This window comes from Pseudopipra pipra, chromosome 9 (assembly GCF_036250125.1).
Source record: "Pseudopipra pipra isolate bDixPip1 chromosome 9, bDixPip1.hap1, whole genome shotgun sequence".
Taxonomy (NCBI): domain Eukaryota; kingdom Metazoa; phylum Chordata; class Aves; order Passeriformes; family Pipridae; genus Pseudopipra; species Pseudopipra pipra.
Window position 1 is genome coordinate 8,514,835 of NC_087557.1, and position 12,496 is coordinate 8,527,330.

Genomic DNA, 12,496 nt, shown 5'->3' on the forward strand with positions numbered 1-12,496 from the left:
GAATTCCCAAGTCCAGTGAAGTAAATTAAAAAATTCCAATTGACTTGAATGGCAGCCTGAGTTCTACCTCCTTTCAGAGGAGTCACCGCAAACACTGCATAGAGAGACACAACACTAAGGGTATTAGTTTAATTAGTAAGCATAGCTTTTACTTTATGCTAATCAGAAGTTGTTTTAGCCATTAAGTATCACAACAGCATTAAAATGTGTAAACTCAGGCACTCTGCTGGCAAAAAGAGCAAGCACTAGAGGGCATTGTGTGCTCACGGCTTCAGTCTGACATTGCAAAGTGATTTAGCCTCATTTAGGCTTCTACCAACTTGTGTAATTCACTGTATGCCATAGTATGAACATAAACCTTCTGTTTTGCAAACACAGGTGACTGAAGAGCTGCCTGAGGGAAAGTGGGACACTTCACAGCAGGCCTTTGTAGAAAAAAAATAATCCCTTAACCTGGAACATATCTATACAAAGGGATGTGTCAGCCCTGGAATCACAGCCTACAAGACCTTTTTGCTGCTGTCCTTTCTTAGAGTCATAGCTTGTTCTAATTTTCTGTATACAGCTAACCTCCATTTTTGTGTCTTTCAAATTGTGATTTTAAGTACTTGAGCAGTACCAAAGTGTGGAAAAAAAAATAAATTTCATTGTCAGATTATAAATGTACCAGTCTTGACAGAGTAGAATTTGTCTGAAATTTTAAACAGCTAATGTAAGAAAGGCTAAAAATTCCAGTGATCCCCAGACAGATATAGTAGTGACAACTATATTGCAGGTTTTAATTTCCTTCCATGATTTTATATAATTGTAGACAAAGGGTGTCTGTGGGTGTTCTCCTGGCTTAAATAACTGTTTATCTTTGAGTCTAGAATTATTAAAAGTATACCTAGCTGGTTCAGGCCAGTAAGTGCATTGTGTTAAGTAGGTTAGTGCAATTATGTAGCTGTGAAACTGTTACAGGGCTTGCTTTTTACAGTGTTTATAAAATTATTTTGATTTTAAAAGTAGTATTCACATTATTTGGGGTATTTTTAAGAAAAACTTAGCTGAAACATTAGCTCTGAGGAATAACAACATTTAAATTTACTATGGCCATTTACAGTCAGTAAAAGCTCAATTTTGTATATGACTGAACATAGGGTATTATTTTTGTCAGTAACTTTCCTCAAAGATAAATGTGCCATAATATTCTTGATTTTAAGTTGACCATATGATAAGTATCTATTGAAGTAATGGTAAAATGAGTTTAAAACTTGTCAAAGAAAAAAAAAAATCTACTTACGGGTTATCCAGGAGTAACACAATGGGGTTCAGTTCTTTCTTTGGCCGGTAATAAGCTCTGAGTGGAACAATAAAGTTATATAAGCCATTGCCAGCAGTTTCTGCTGCAACTATAATCAATTTATTTTTGAATCCATAGGCTTTGGCATCTTCATAGTAGTTATGTTGGCATCCCTAAAATCAAAATAAGAAACAAGTTCAGTGGATGTGAATATTGTACCAGATGACCTGATATCGACCTGGTTAGACATAAATAAAGACTTGGTGATGAAAAGGAGGAGAAAAAGAAAACAGAGCTCAGCAAGTGCTGAAGAAACCTTATCCCTAAGCAGAAATGAGAATTTACCTCTGTTCAGATGCCAGAGACAAATGAGAATGCAGTGTTATCCAGTAAGAGAAACTTCCTTTACCTTATCCAGTCTTAGACAACAGAAGGGTACTTTTTCATGCAGAAGATGACAAAATGTGGGAGAACTTCCAATATATGGAGAGTAAGGAGGATAGCCTTTGGCATACCTAGAATAGAACAAACATTTTTCAGCAGAGCAAATTACCGAAACACAGCTGACTGTACTACTATTTTATGGGATGTTTATACATATGTCTAAGTTTTGCAGAGTCAAGTATGTGAAATGAACTGTTTAATAAAGGTCAAAGGAATATATTTTGCTCTTTCCATGAATTCAGTACAGCTTAGTGAAAGCTGTCATGCTTCTGTGGACCGAAGAAATTTTGCTTCGGGTTTTGAAAATAGGCTGATATATCATAGTGTGCTCTCCTAGTGTTTTGAACTGGAAACTTCTGAGGAAGCTAAAAAAGGAAAGAAAAGAAATAGCAATAACTGTATTTCTGCTCTTCCTTCTATAATTTTACTTTCAAATACTTATCAAGAATGAGTGAACCTTTTTGCTTTATTAAAACACTTTCAAAATGGCTGAAATAAATTTTAAATGGCAAATCCTCTTGCTGATAAGATGAAATTTCTAATTTGCCTTTGTTTTTTGCAAGAGGCCTTTTAAATCCCGAGATTTCATTCTGCAGATTTAAGATGACTTGTTCTATTATTTTTTTCCTTAGAACTGTATAATATTCCCTGGGGCTTCTCATGCTTGCCAGTGTTGGAGATGGGGAAACTCTGGTAGGTGAGCCACTGGCTTAATTGTGTATTTCACTTTTAACATCCCTGTCAGCAATCCCAATAAACATAATTGCTTATCTATATGGCAGTTACATGATTCAATCTTCTGGGTTTATCTGGGTAATGCATCATTGCTCTCAGTAATACGTTAATGAGTATTTTAAATTAGACATGATAATTTTGTCTCATACTGTTTTTTTTGTCATTCCTACATTTGGAAGTCAGACACCTCACCCCAGCATTCAACAAGCCTGTTAGATGATCTGATTATCAATGCCTTCTCACGGCAGGAGTACTTATCTGTTTCCAAATTAGTTGAGTGCTAACTTAGTAACTACAGAAGGTAAGAAAAATGGCCATAAAATATGCTATGAAAAAAATTTCAGACACAACTAGATCTTTTATAACAGCAGATAGAAAATCTCCAGCAAATGGAAGAGTTAACCTGTTGGGGCTTTCTTTATTTCAAAATAGGCTTATGGCATTCTGCTAGCAGAAAATAGCAGGGAAATTCCCTTTCATAAAAGGGAATAATTCCATAATTGGGCTTTATGGGTCTTGCTTCCTACAACTTCTCGGATTGATCTGCATGTCAAAAAAATCGATAGATGCCTTTCACATAATAGTGGCTTTTCAAATTGTATTTAATACACATACTCTAAGCCTGCAGAGACTTCATCATCTGATGGGGTAGTTTCATCTTCTGACTGGTCACTTAGCAGGTCACACGTCTGAAGTGAGGATGAGTCTGCAACCTCCAAAACTGGTGCTATGCTGGGCCGTCTGCCCTCCTTCCCTCCGTCAGGAGGAAGGGCCAGCGTAGCTCCGCTGGACGCTCGGCATCCTGTGTCTTGTAGATCGATAGCCACGGTCCCTGAGGTAGCGTTGAAAACATTTCCTCAGTGTGCTTGTCAAAACATTGCAATGAGATTCCCATATTTAGTGGGTATTCTAACTACATGGCCAAAGACTGAAAGTAATACTATATTGATTGTGTTTATTACATTAAAATATAACAAATATTAAAACTATACTTGAGGAAAGTAGCACTTTTTCTGACTGTTAATATATGTTGTCTTGTTAACTACCCTTTTAAAATGACACCTTATATAAGAATCCATACTAATATACATCAACAACCTGTAGATTTTCCTAAGGGCATTTTTTTAATCAAAGACGCTTACGAAAACTTACTACAGACAACCAGGTAGGAATGCCAAAGTACTCATGTGATTTACCCAATTGTTTTGCTTTGCATACACTTTAATATTACTTTATTATACACCATTCCTAACCAGTTAATACCATATTGTCAAGTAAAAGAAAAAGATACCCAAATTCCATTTGTTTTGGTTTTTGTTGTTGTGGGATTTTTGTAAATATGAGGGCAAGTGTTTAATATTTTTACATGTTTTAGTTTATTTACATGATTATAGGTTTTTAAAATTTTAGGAATATGGTTTAAAACATACTAATGTACGATATATTGAATAAGAATTTGTTGCGAGGGTTTTTTTATTTTACTTACCCATGCTGGCTATTATACTGTGTACTGGTAGCCTGGAAGCTCCATGGTAAGATAATTTTGATTCGTGGTTTTTTCTATGCTTTTCTTGCTTCTTAAAAGCAGAATTCTCTTCTTTGGTGATATTTATATAAAAGCATATATCTGTAGAACTCATGATATATCGAGGACCTGGATTCAGCAAAATGTTTTTGTTATCTTCCTTTCTAACACCAATCAGACAGACTCCAAACCTTAATTAGAAAAGGAAAGGCATGGTTCATTTTGCATAGTCCTGCATATACCAGAATTTCCATTGTCAAAAATGAACCTCGGGTATATTTTTATATTTTGCACATTATGAAAATTTGCAGATTTTTGGATGACAAGTATGTTTGAAAAATGTTGTCTGCTAAATAGGCCACTTCTGATCAAGCAGTTTTTATGAGCTCATGAATTCCTAGGCAGTTGAATCAAATGGTTTTCTTAATCCTCATAATATTCTTCTAATGTTGTTCTGGTTGTTTTTTTTTTTCCTATCAGATGAATAGTCCCTTCTGGGAAAATATTAGTAGAAAGATGGATATATAACATGAAAAAGTATTAATCATGTTAAATTGTTGCATTATTCATAAGTAATGGAAACCATTTTCTTAATTCATTTTTGCGATTCACTTCTAGAAATGTATTCAATTAGTGATAGAAAATAAGGAATTACAGCAAAAACCCTAATCTTTCACTCATTAAGTAGGAGAATAAACTCTGTATTCAGGGTTTGATAAATGTTCATTTTGTTAAATATATACAAACATACGCAATTTGTGTTTATTTTATGTGTTTACCTCATAGAGCAGCATCAAACAAGTGATGCATCATCTGGAACTTAAAGAAGATATGTTATCATCTAACGGAAAAAAATATGGGTTTATTTCCGAACACTCACCAGAATGTACCATATGCCACCTTTAAATTGAACATGTTCCATAAAATGGTTATGCCACAAAGGAAGCCAGATTTCCAGCTAAGTCCTAAATAAATAAAACCCCCACACCCTCCCCCTCATTCTTTTCTAGATTGTTTTGGGATGGAAAAGGACTGATGTTCTCATAAAACCTCTCTAAGGTTCATTTTTTTTTTCTGACTGTCCAGCTTATGTTTTATATCCTTTACATTCTACTCTCTCAGACTGAGAAGGCCTGTACAGAATGAACATGAGCTTTTACCTGACCAGCTATAACTTACAGAAATATACCCATATGAGTGGCCAGGTACAGAGTAATGTGTAGTACTGTGCATTTGAGTGTATAGCTGTGTTGCAGACAAAACAAGCAATTATTTGTTTGAACTTTTAACTGTTGACAGGAAAAGAAACATACTTTTTATGTGCATGGAAAGAAGCATATGTGAAGCTCTTCCCCTCGTACTCAGCAAAAAAAGTACTTTCTTCCAGGTTAATGTGATACACTTCGTTACCAGAGCATCTGCCATACATTTTCTGCCATTGTTCTGGTGACTGCTGACACTCCCTGAAACATGTACAGATAAACAGAATAATTTAAAATATAATGTAAAATTCTTATTAATCGCAACAGCATTTCATGGCAATAGAAACTACAAATGTCTGTTAAAAAGGTCCATTAGGCTGATCTGAAAGAAATATTTGAGATCAAAGCCTGGTAATACTGTAAGTACAGAGATTATTTTAATGAATTAAAGAGCATTTTCTACTAAGTAATAGGCATATAAGATTATGTACTTTAATATCAGGAGAGAGATAGCTGAATTACTTTAAATTCACACCATAATAAGTAGATTCATTGCAATTTAAAGATGACAGGTGAAACCACCAGCATGCTCATTCTACTTATAAAGACAGTGTCTTCAGCTGCTTTGTAGCAGACTGTCTGGTTCCTGTTTGAAGTAGGTAAAGAATCATTAATAATAACTTACATAAGATAGATTAATTTCTCTTTGGTCACTTTATCTGTAAGAAAGATTTTTTTGCATTTGCTTATCGGTGATCTTTACCCTATGGACATTTTTAGTTACTGTATCTTGTATAGTATTACAAGTATATATGTTCTTTTCTCTAGTGCAAGAGAATAAGCATATGATCCTTTACTCTGTGCAGCTAATGTTCTTTATCCAAATGGAGTGTTTAGTGGAAATGTTCCAAACCTCAGCTAACAACAAAACTTGTAGCCCTGGGGCTTCTGTGTACTTTTTTATTAGAGTTTCATGGTGAAACAAGGTTCTGCCTGCCTGAGTTTTACTGGAAGTAATGGATACATATATAGACTAGACATACATAAGTGCAGATAGGTCATAAAACTGATAGGTCATAAAAATGTGTTCTATGTTTTGCCAGTTGGAGTGAAGATCTCAAGGTATTGGGAAATGCTCCTTTATGCTTATTTGTACGTTTTCAATATCTTAACACAATTTCTGTTTTTCTTCAGTTTACCATGTTTCTCCACCTTCAGCGTGAAAACATTTTGTTTCAGGATGGAAATAAGTAAACCATTTTTACTGCAGCAGTATTAACAAACAGTGCACTTGGTGTAGAACAGCAGAACTAGAAATGAAATTACAGAAAACTTTTCCATATTTGACTTTTCCCCCTAAAATAAAACGTTCACCTGTTTAAAGTCTGCTTGGTTCCAGTTAGTTGTCTAAAAGCTTCCCATGGAGCTGTTCTGCAAAGATCACATTAAGTACAAGTCAGTCAATATTTTGTGTCATAATACAAACCCTAATAAAGTCCTATTACTGAATTAGATAATGAGATAACATTTAAAGATAAGATTATAATATTGAGATCAATAATAAGATTATAAATAAGATACAAGGTAGTCCGTTTCACATGTCTGAATTTGTGCTGATGGAAAATTTTCTGATAGCTGTTAGTAATACTGCTTTTCTTTTATGTGCATGTCATATGAAATAACTAAAAAAGGCTCTGTATTCTGTGCTTGTCAGATAAAGGTAGGCAGATGAAGAATGTATTTCATCTCGGTGCTCAGGAGGTATGGAAACAGTATTTTGTTGTTGTCTTCTTAACAAAGCCTGGTACAGACAGTGCCATTAAAATCTTGACATCTGTTGTTCTTGATAGTAAAAGTTCTGGCAAGAATTTATGTTTTCCCCATTCAGGGCACAGGGGAATACTACAAATGCCACATAGAAGGTTAAATAACTCTGCTTGTAAATATCATGATATTACTGGTCCATGGTAACTTGGAAAAAAGTTAGTATTTTTACAAGACTTGTGTAGTCTTGTAAATACTTGAATATCGTACCTATATTCAGGTATTCCATCTCTACAGATATATTTTGAGATTTACTTTTTAAAGCACCTGTCTGCCCACAACATTTTATTAAGAATACCTTATGATTCCAAGAATATAGCATAACAGAGATATACCAGATGTGGTAACATTAGTTTAGTAAATACACAGAAGTGCTACTGTGACTATGCAGTCTGTAGAGACACTGTAATTCTGTATCCTTCCAGCAGTGTGGTTATATTAAAAACCATGTATGTTTGTTTGCTTCTTAATGTACAGGAACTGAATAGCAAATAATATATATGTTATCAGAAAAACATTTTTTGAGCTCAGTGAAACAGACCTGCAAATTAACATGTTGAAATAGGGCTTTGCTGGTGTTCTTAAGTAGAACTTTGGCATAGATCCACAATTCAATCTCCTAAATTAGAAATACAATTTTTTTTCATATTTTATGTTGTAGAAGTGGCACAACAGCATGCAACAAACTTAAATATTGGAGGAGGGGTGTCCCTTTGACATTATAATGCCATGACTGAAATATCTTGGTGCTTTTATTGTGCAGAAAGTTCCTTCTTCTTTTTTAAAACTGCAGTTGTTTAGGAATTCAGGGTAAGCTGTTTTCCAAACAATATCAGCTATGACTTTTACAAGTTGTTTGGGTTTTTATGGTACTAAATACTTACTGTCCCCTAGATGTATGAACCAATAGTGTGATTAATGTAGAAGTAGCTGGGCATATACAATTTAGAGCTAGCATAGCATATTTGAATTCCTCTTCACACACAACATGATCTGTAGGAAAAAAAAAGAAGATATAAATTGTTTTACAAAAATACTTTCAATTGAACAGAATTATCACTTCCTTGTCTAGGAAATCAGTGAAGATGTATCATCCACTTGCTTCGGGATCTTCATCTTCCACTTGAACCTTGGAAATGAGGTGTGTATGATTTGCCCCATCTTTCTGTCTCTCAGACTGCACAAGGTTTGCATCCAGTTTGTGCTGTCTGTCCTGGATTTACACATGGAGAGGATGCAGTGGCTCTGTGAATCCCACTTCCACTCTCCTGTTGCACTAGCTGTAGGAGTAAGCTATGAAGCATAGTCTGGTTTGTATCTTCTGCACTTAAACTGCCAAATCTGTACGTGCTTTCAGTGTCATATGAATTATTATTGCATGCTAAGTCAGTTTTTATTCTGAATTTAGTGTTTGATTCAGTCTATGTCCTTTCAATGGGAGCAGAATTAGCTTCTGATTAGAAAGAATATTACAAGTAGTACAGCTGATTACCAAAAGATAAGCCATATGAAAATTGCTGAGTAAAAGTAAGCAAATAATTTCCCCACCTAGATCTGAGCTATCTACATATATATGCTTCTAGTTTCATTAATATATCATTGAAATCCTTAGGACCACCTTGCCTAATATACTTTCTAGTCAGAATATAGCTATAAGCATGCCACTTACTGAAAATAAAAGTGAAGGCATACAAAGTATGCCTTCTTTGTTCCCTATTGTTTTGAAATATCAAGAGGCTTTTCAGTAACAGAATCATTGACTACTGAAAGGAGAAATTAATTCTGTCATTTTCTGAAGATCAAGGCCTATTTAAATGTCATAGGGAAGGGATGAATTTAGTTATATAAAGACACTGTCAAATATAAAACAAAATAAGATTTTTCCTCCTGTAAATGTATTTCACTTATAGCAATTAAATATTTCTGCAGAAAATATTTCAGATAGAAATACGTTCTTTTAGTTGACCTTATGCCATTAATAAATCTATTTGAATTTCAAACCAGAGATTTTGAGAGAGTAAGACATAGTCTAGTGGTTGGATGGAATATCTGCATTCTGTTACCATCAGTCAGATGGCAAAGATTTATGAAAGTGAATACCAACTTCCTCATAATGAAGGAATGAGAATTTTACATATTTTTTAATTTGTATAGGATTTGGCTAAATAACCTCTCCTTATTTTTTTTGTTTAGAATGTTTTTATACTATATCTAATAATTTTGAAAATACAAGCAAGAAAAAATACACAAGAAAATTATTTCATTGTAATTTCAGATCATGTACTTGAGCCAAATTGGACATGATGATTTAATATATATATAAAAGAAAATTAAAATATCATGGATGGCACAATGCAAATGAAAAGCATAACTTAGACTTAAATCCTCTGTATGTTCTATACTCTCTACCATATGTGGTGGACTTTTTGGACAGATTTTATGTAAAGTATTATCTAACAAAGGATATAGTACACAGCAAACAGAGACTGCTGTCCTACAACAGCCGTTCTAATCTTGTATGTCTAAGAGATCCACATTGTGCTGTCAAGTGTTTTTTCATCAAGAGCCATGATGCTGGGACTTGTAGGACTATTTATACACCAGTTGTAGACTTTGACCTTGTGTGAGTTAATTATGCCTTTCCTGACTTGTTATGCATCTGTAAAATAGGTATATGAAAATAACACCCCACAGACTTCAGAAGTGTTTTGATGCTTTTGACTTCTCAAAGGTACTTTGACACCACCATGTGAAAGCTTCTTCAGTGATCTAATTACCACTACTAGAAATATTGTAGCCATTTGAAACACAAAGAGAGGTACTATGGGTTTCTCCTCTTGGCTGCAGTTAAGTTCTTGTATAAGCCACAGATCAGGTAAAAAATACTTTGCTCATTTCTCCAATTCATTGCCAGATTATAGCTTGTCTATAACATTACCCTGTTTTGTATGTATGTTCAGGACTCACTGTGGAGCTGTGGTGAGGACTATTCAGAACTTTATATGCTGCTTTATCTTCTAAAGTGAGAAGGGAGGAAGCTGGGTGACAGCTATCCCACTCCTCAGGTCTTGGACACCATTCAGGTCCTCTGACAGCAAGTACCAGAATCAGCAAATTGCTCATTTGGGGTGACAGTAAAGCAGCCAAGGAAAACTTTGGTTTATCTTGAAATGAATAATAAATATGTCAAATCAGTTTACCAAAAAGAAACATTGTGATTGCATTTGTACTAATGAAATATTCCATTTAGAATTTCCAGGAGCTGTAGTTTCTGTTGAAAATATATTTCGACAGAAATTATGTTTCTAAGGCTGTCTCAAACAGATGTAGTAATGCAGTGTGGTGAGTTATGGTTTATGTAATGTTATTGACCATAAAACAGAGTCAGAATACTGATTTATGACTGCAGCAGCAGCCATGTGGTAAGCATGTCCTAGACCTGGCACGGTTATTCTGAGAAACCTTACTTTTGTCAATTTAATAAATTAACATAACCACTACCAGACCAGATAGGGAAAAATGCCCATCCATTACCTGGAGACTATTTTTATCTGTAATTGGATAGATTAATCATCAGATGCATTCAATATCCATTTAGGTGAATCTGGACTATGTTCCTTTCAAATAAACTACTAAAGGTTTAACGTCAGACTTCAACAATCTGTGCTAATTCATTGGTGCATTTTGAATAAATAGAGAATGTCAAAATGTATCCCCATTTCCTGGAATTGCAATTATGCATAATTTCCAAACAGTCAAAGTAAAGGTAATTAATTTATTTTCTAGCATATATATATAAATATATATATATATATATATAAATATAAAAGTTTTAAGTTTAACTCAGAAAATATGTGATTTAGTCCAGTCTCTGAATTGCATATATTGCTCTGCCAAGGACAATTTTAGTTTCCCATTTGTGCTGAAATGCAAGGCCAGACATGCAGTAAGGATACATGGCCTTTTGTAGCCCCATGTGTTTGAAGAAGTGGGAACATAAGCATATGAAACATAAGAAAACTATACGTAACTGCCAACAAAGGAAAATGCAGTATTACTGACAGAAAACCTGGGCATGTCAAGGCATTTATATATTGGAAATTTCTAAGGAGAAATCAAAGAATTTCAGTTTAAGAGGTAAGACAGTGTTTCCTTGCCCATCTGACATCTGTCATGTTAGAGTGACTGTGTATTTAGAGGGTTCATACCTTAAACTTGCAGTGGAGTTTTCTGGGACAAACACTTATGCCACTGTATTAAGAGAAGCATAAGTTACCATTTTAAATGAAGTAGTTAAAATCCATTGTAAAAATTAACAGAAGGCACAGAATGCAAGGATGTATGTCCAGCATCAGGTGAGAAGCCAGGAAACCTGCCTTTCTGACAGGCCATATGACCCTGGCCAAAGTAACTCAATTCTCTTGTTTTGATGACAAAAATAAGTTTTCATGCTCTCATTAAAGACAGGAAGAATCTGTAAGTCTTGTTTTCTGTGTGTGAATAAATTATAACAATTATATGCCTATATACTATTTCTGATGCCAAAGGCAGAAGATCTCCAGGATGCTATTGTTTGGGGAAAGGCAGTCAGGGTCTAAATTTCAGGACTGTCTCATGCTATCTAGGAAGACTGGTCAGCCTAATCTAAGCTGCTGAGAAACTGGGCTTATAGTGTTTTATAAATTTTCAATGTAGTTAAAAGTCAAACTTTAGTTAGGAGGACTTTCTGGAACTATTTGGTTGTATTTTTTCTAAATTCAGAAACTTTATTTTTGACAGTTATAGTCTCTAAAACTGTGCGTAAAGAAGGGAAAAAAAAAAGAAAAAGAAATCCTGTTACGGAATATTTCAGTCCATAAAAATGCACAATATTATTTTGGGAAACTTCCAGAAGAAAGAAGTCATTTTTTAAAGGAATATTAAATTTAAAAGCAGCTTTTGCATTAAGGCAGTAAAAAAGCAGTCTTGAATCATAATAGGAAAAGCACTTAGAAAAACGTTCCGAATGGTTATGACAAATTTTATTTGTAAGCACTCTGGATAGGTCTATTGTCTGCAGCTCCCACTGGATACATATTTCAGAATGAAGAGGAGTTGGATGAGATGAATAACAGGAGAGTCCTCTTAGGAAAATGTATGCAATTAAATGTTGCTCTCACGGCTCTGTCAGTGCCCTAACCCCTTGCAGTAGGGAAGCATCCAGCGGTGATGCTGAAGTTCAGTTGAAGGAAATATTACCAAAAGAGGTTTGGGGGGGGGAGGGGGGATTGATTGGTTGGTTGTTTTGGTCCAAATTCTCTATCCGAGACTTAGAAGAGATATAAAAAATTACCTCTGTTTTGCAAGTCTAGTTTTATGTAAGTTCCTACAGAGACAAGCCATTAAGGATAATGAAACTCTCTTAAAAACACAATTTGGAACAACAAATTAACACAGTTACTGATAAAGAAAAGTGGCCATGGGTAGGGAGAAGAGATTATGTTT

At 34.6% G+C, this 12,496-nt stretch overlaps 1 protein-coding gene and 1 long non-coding RNA gene across 7 annotated transcripts in view; one reads left to right on the top strand and one right to left on the bottom strand.

Annotated features, from left to right (window-relative positions):
• LOC135418808 (uncharacterized) overlaps nucleotides 1-12,496 on the top strand; it is a 129,673-nt gene that overhangs the window by 77,642 nt on the left and 39,535 nt on the right. Inside the window, exon 12 of the long non-coding RNA XR_010432674.1 lies at nucleotides 379-8,153. This is a non-coding gene — a long non-coding RNA (uncharacterized LOC135418808). The remainder of the gene's footprint in view (nucleotides 1-378; nucleotides 8,154-12,496) is intronic.
• KCNT2 (potassium sodium-activated channel subfamily T member 2) overlaps nucleotides 1-12,496 on the bottom strand; it is a 118,184-nt gene that overhangs the window by 27,160 nt on the left and 78,528 nt on the right. For all 6 annotated transcript variants that reach the window (XM_064664446.1, XM_064664443.1, XM_064664444.1 and 3 more), the window contains exons 15-21: nucleotides 7,897-8,005; nucleotides 6,563-6,619; nucleotides 5,300-5,449; nucleotides 3,948-4,177; nucleotides 3,077-3,293; nucleotides 1,692-1,797; nucleotides 1,283-1,455 (exon numbers count right to left, since the gene is read on the bottom strand). In XM_064664446.1, the coding sequence (XP_064520516.1) occupies nucleotides 1,283-1,455; nucleotides 1,692-1,797; nucleotides 3,077-3,293; nucleotides 3,948-4,177; nucleotides 5,300-5,449; nucleotides 6,563-6,619; nucleotides 7,897-8,005 (1,042 nt within the window). The remainder of the gene's footprint in view (nucleotides 1-1,282; nucleotides 1,456-1,691; nucleotides 1,798-3,076; nucleotides 3,294-3,947; nucleotides 4,178-5,299; nucleotides 5,450-6,562; nucleotides 6,620-7,896; nucleotides 8,006-12,496) is intronic.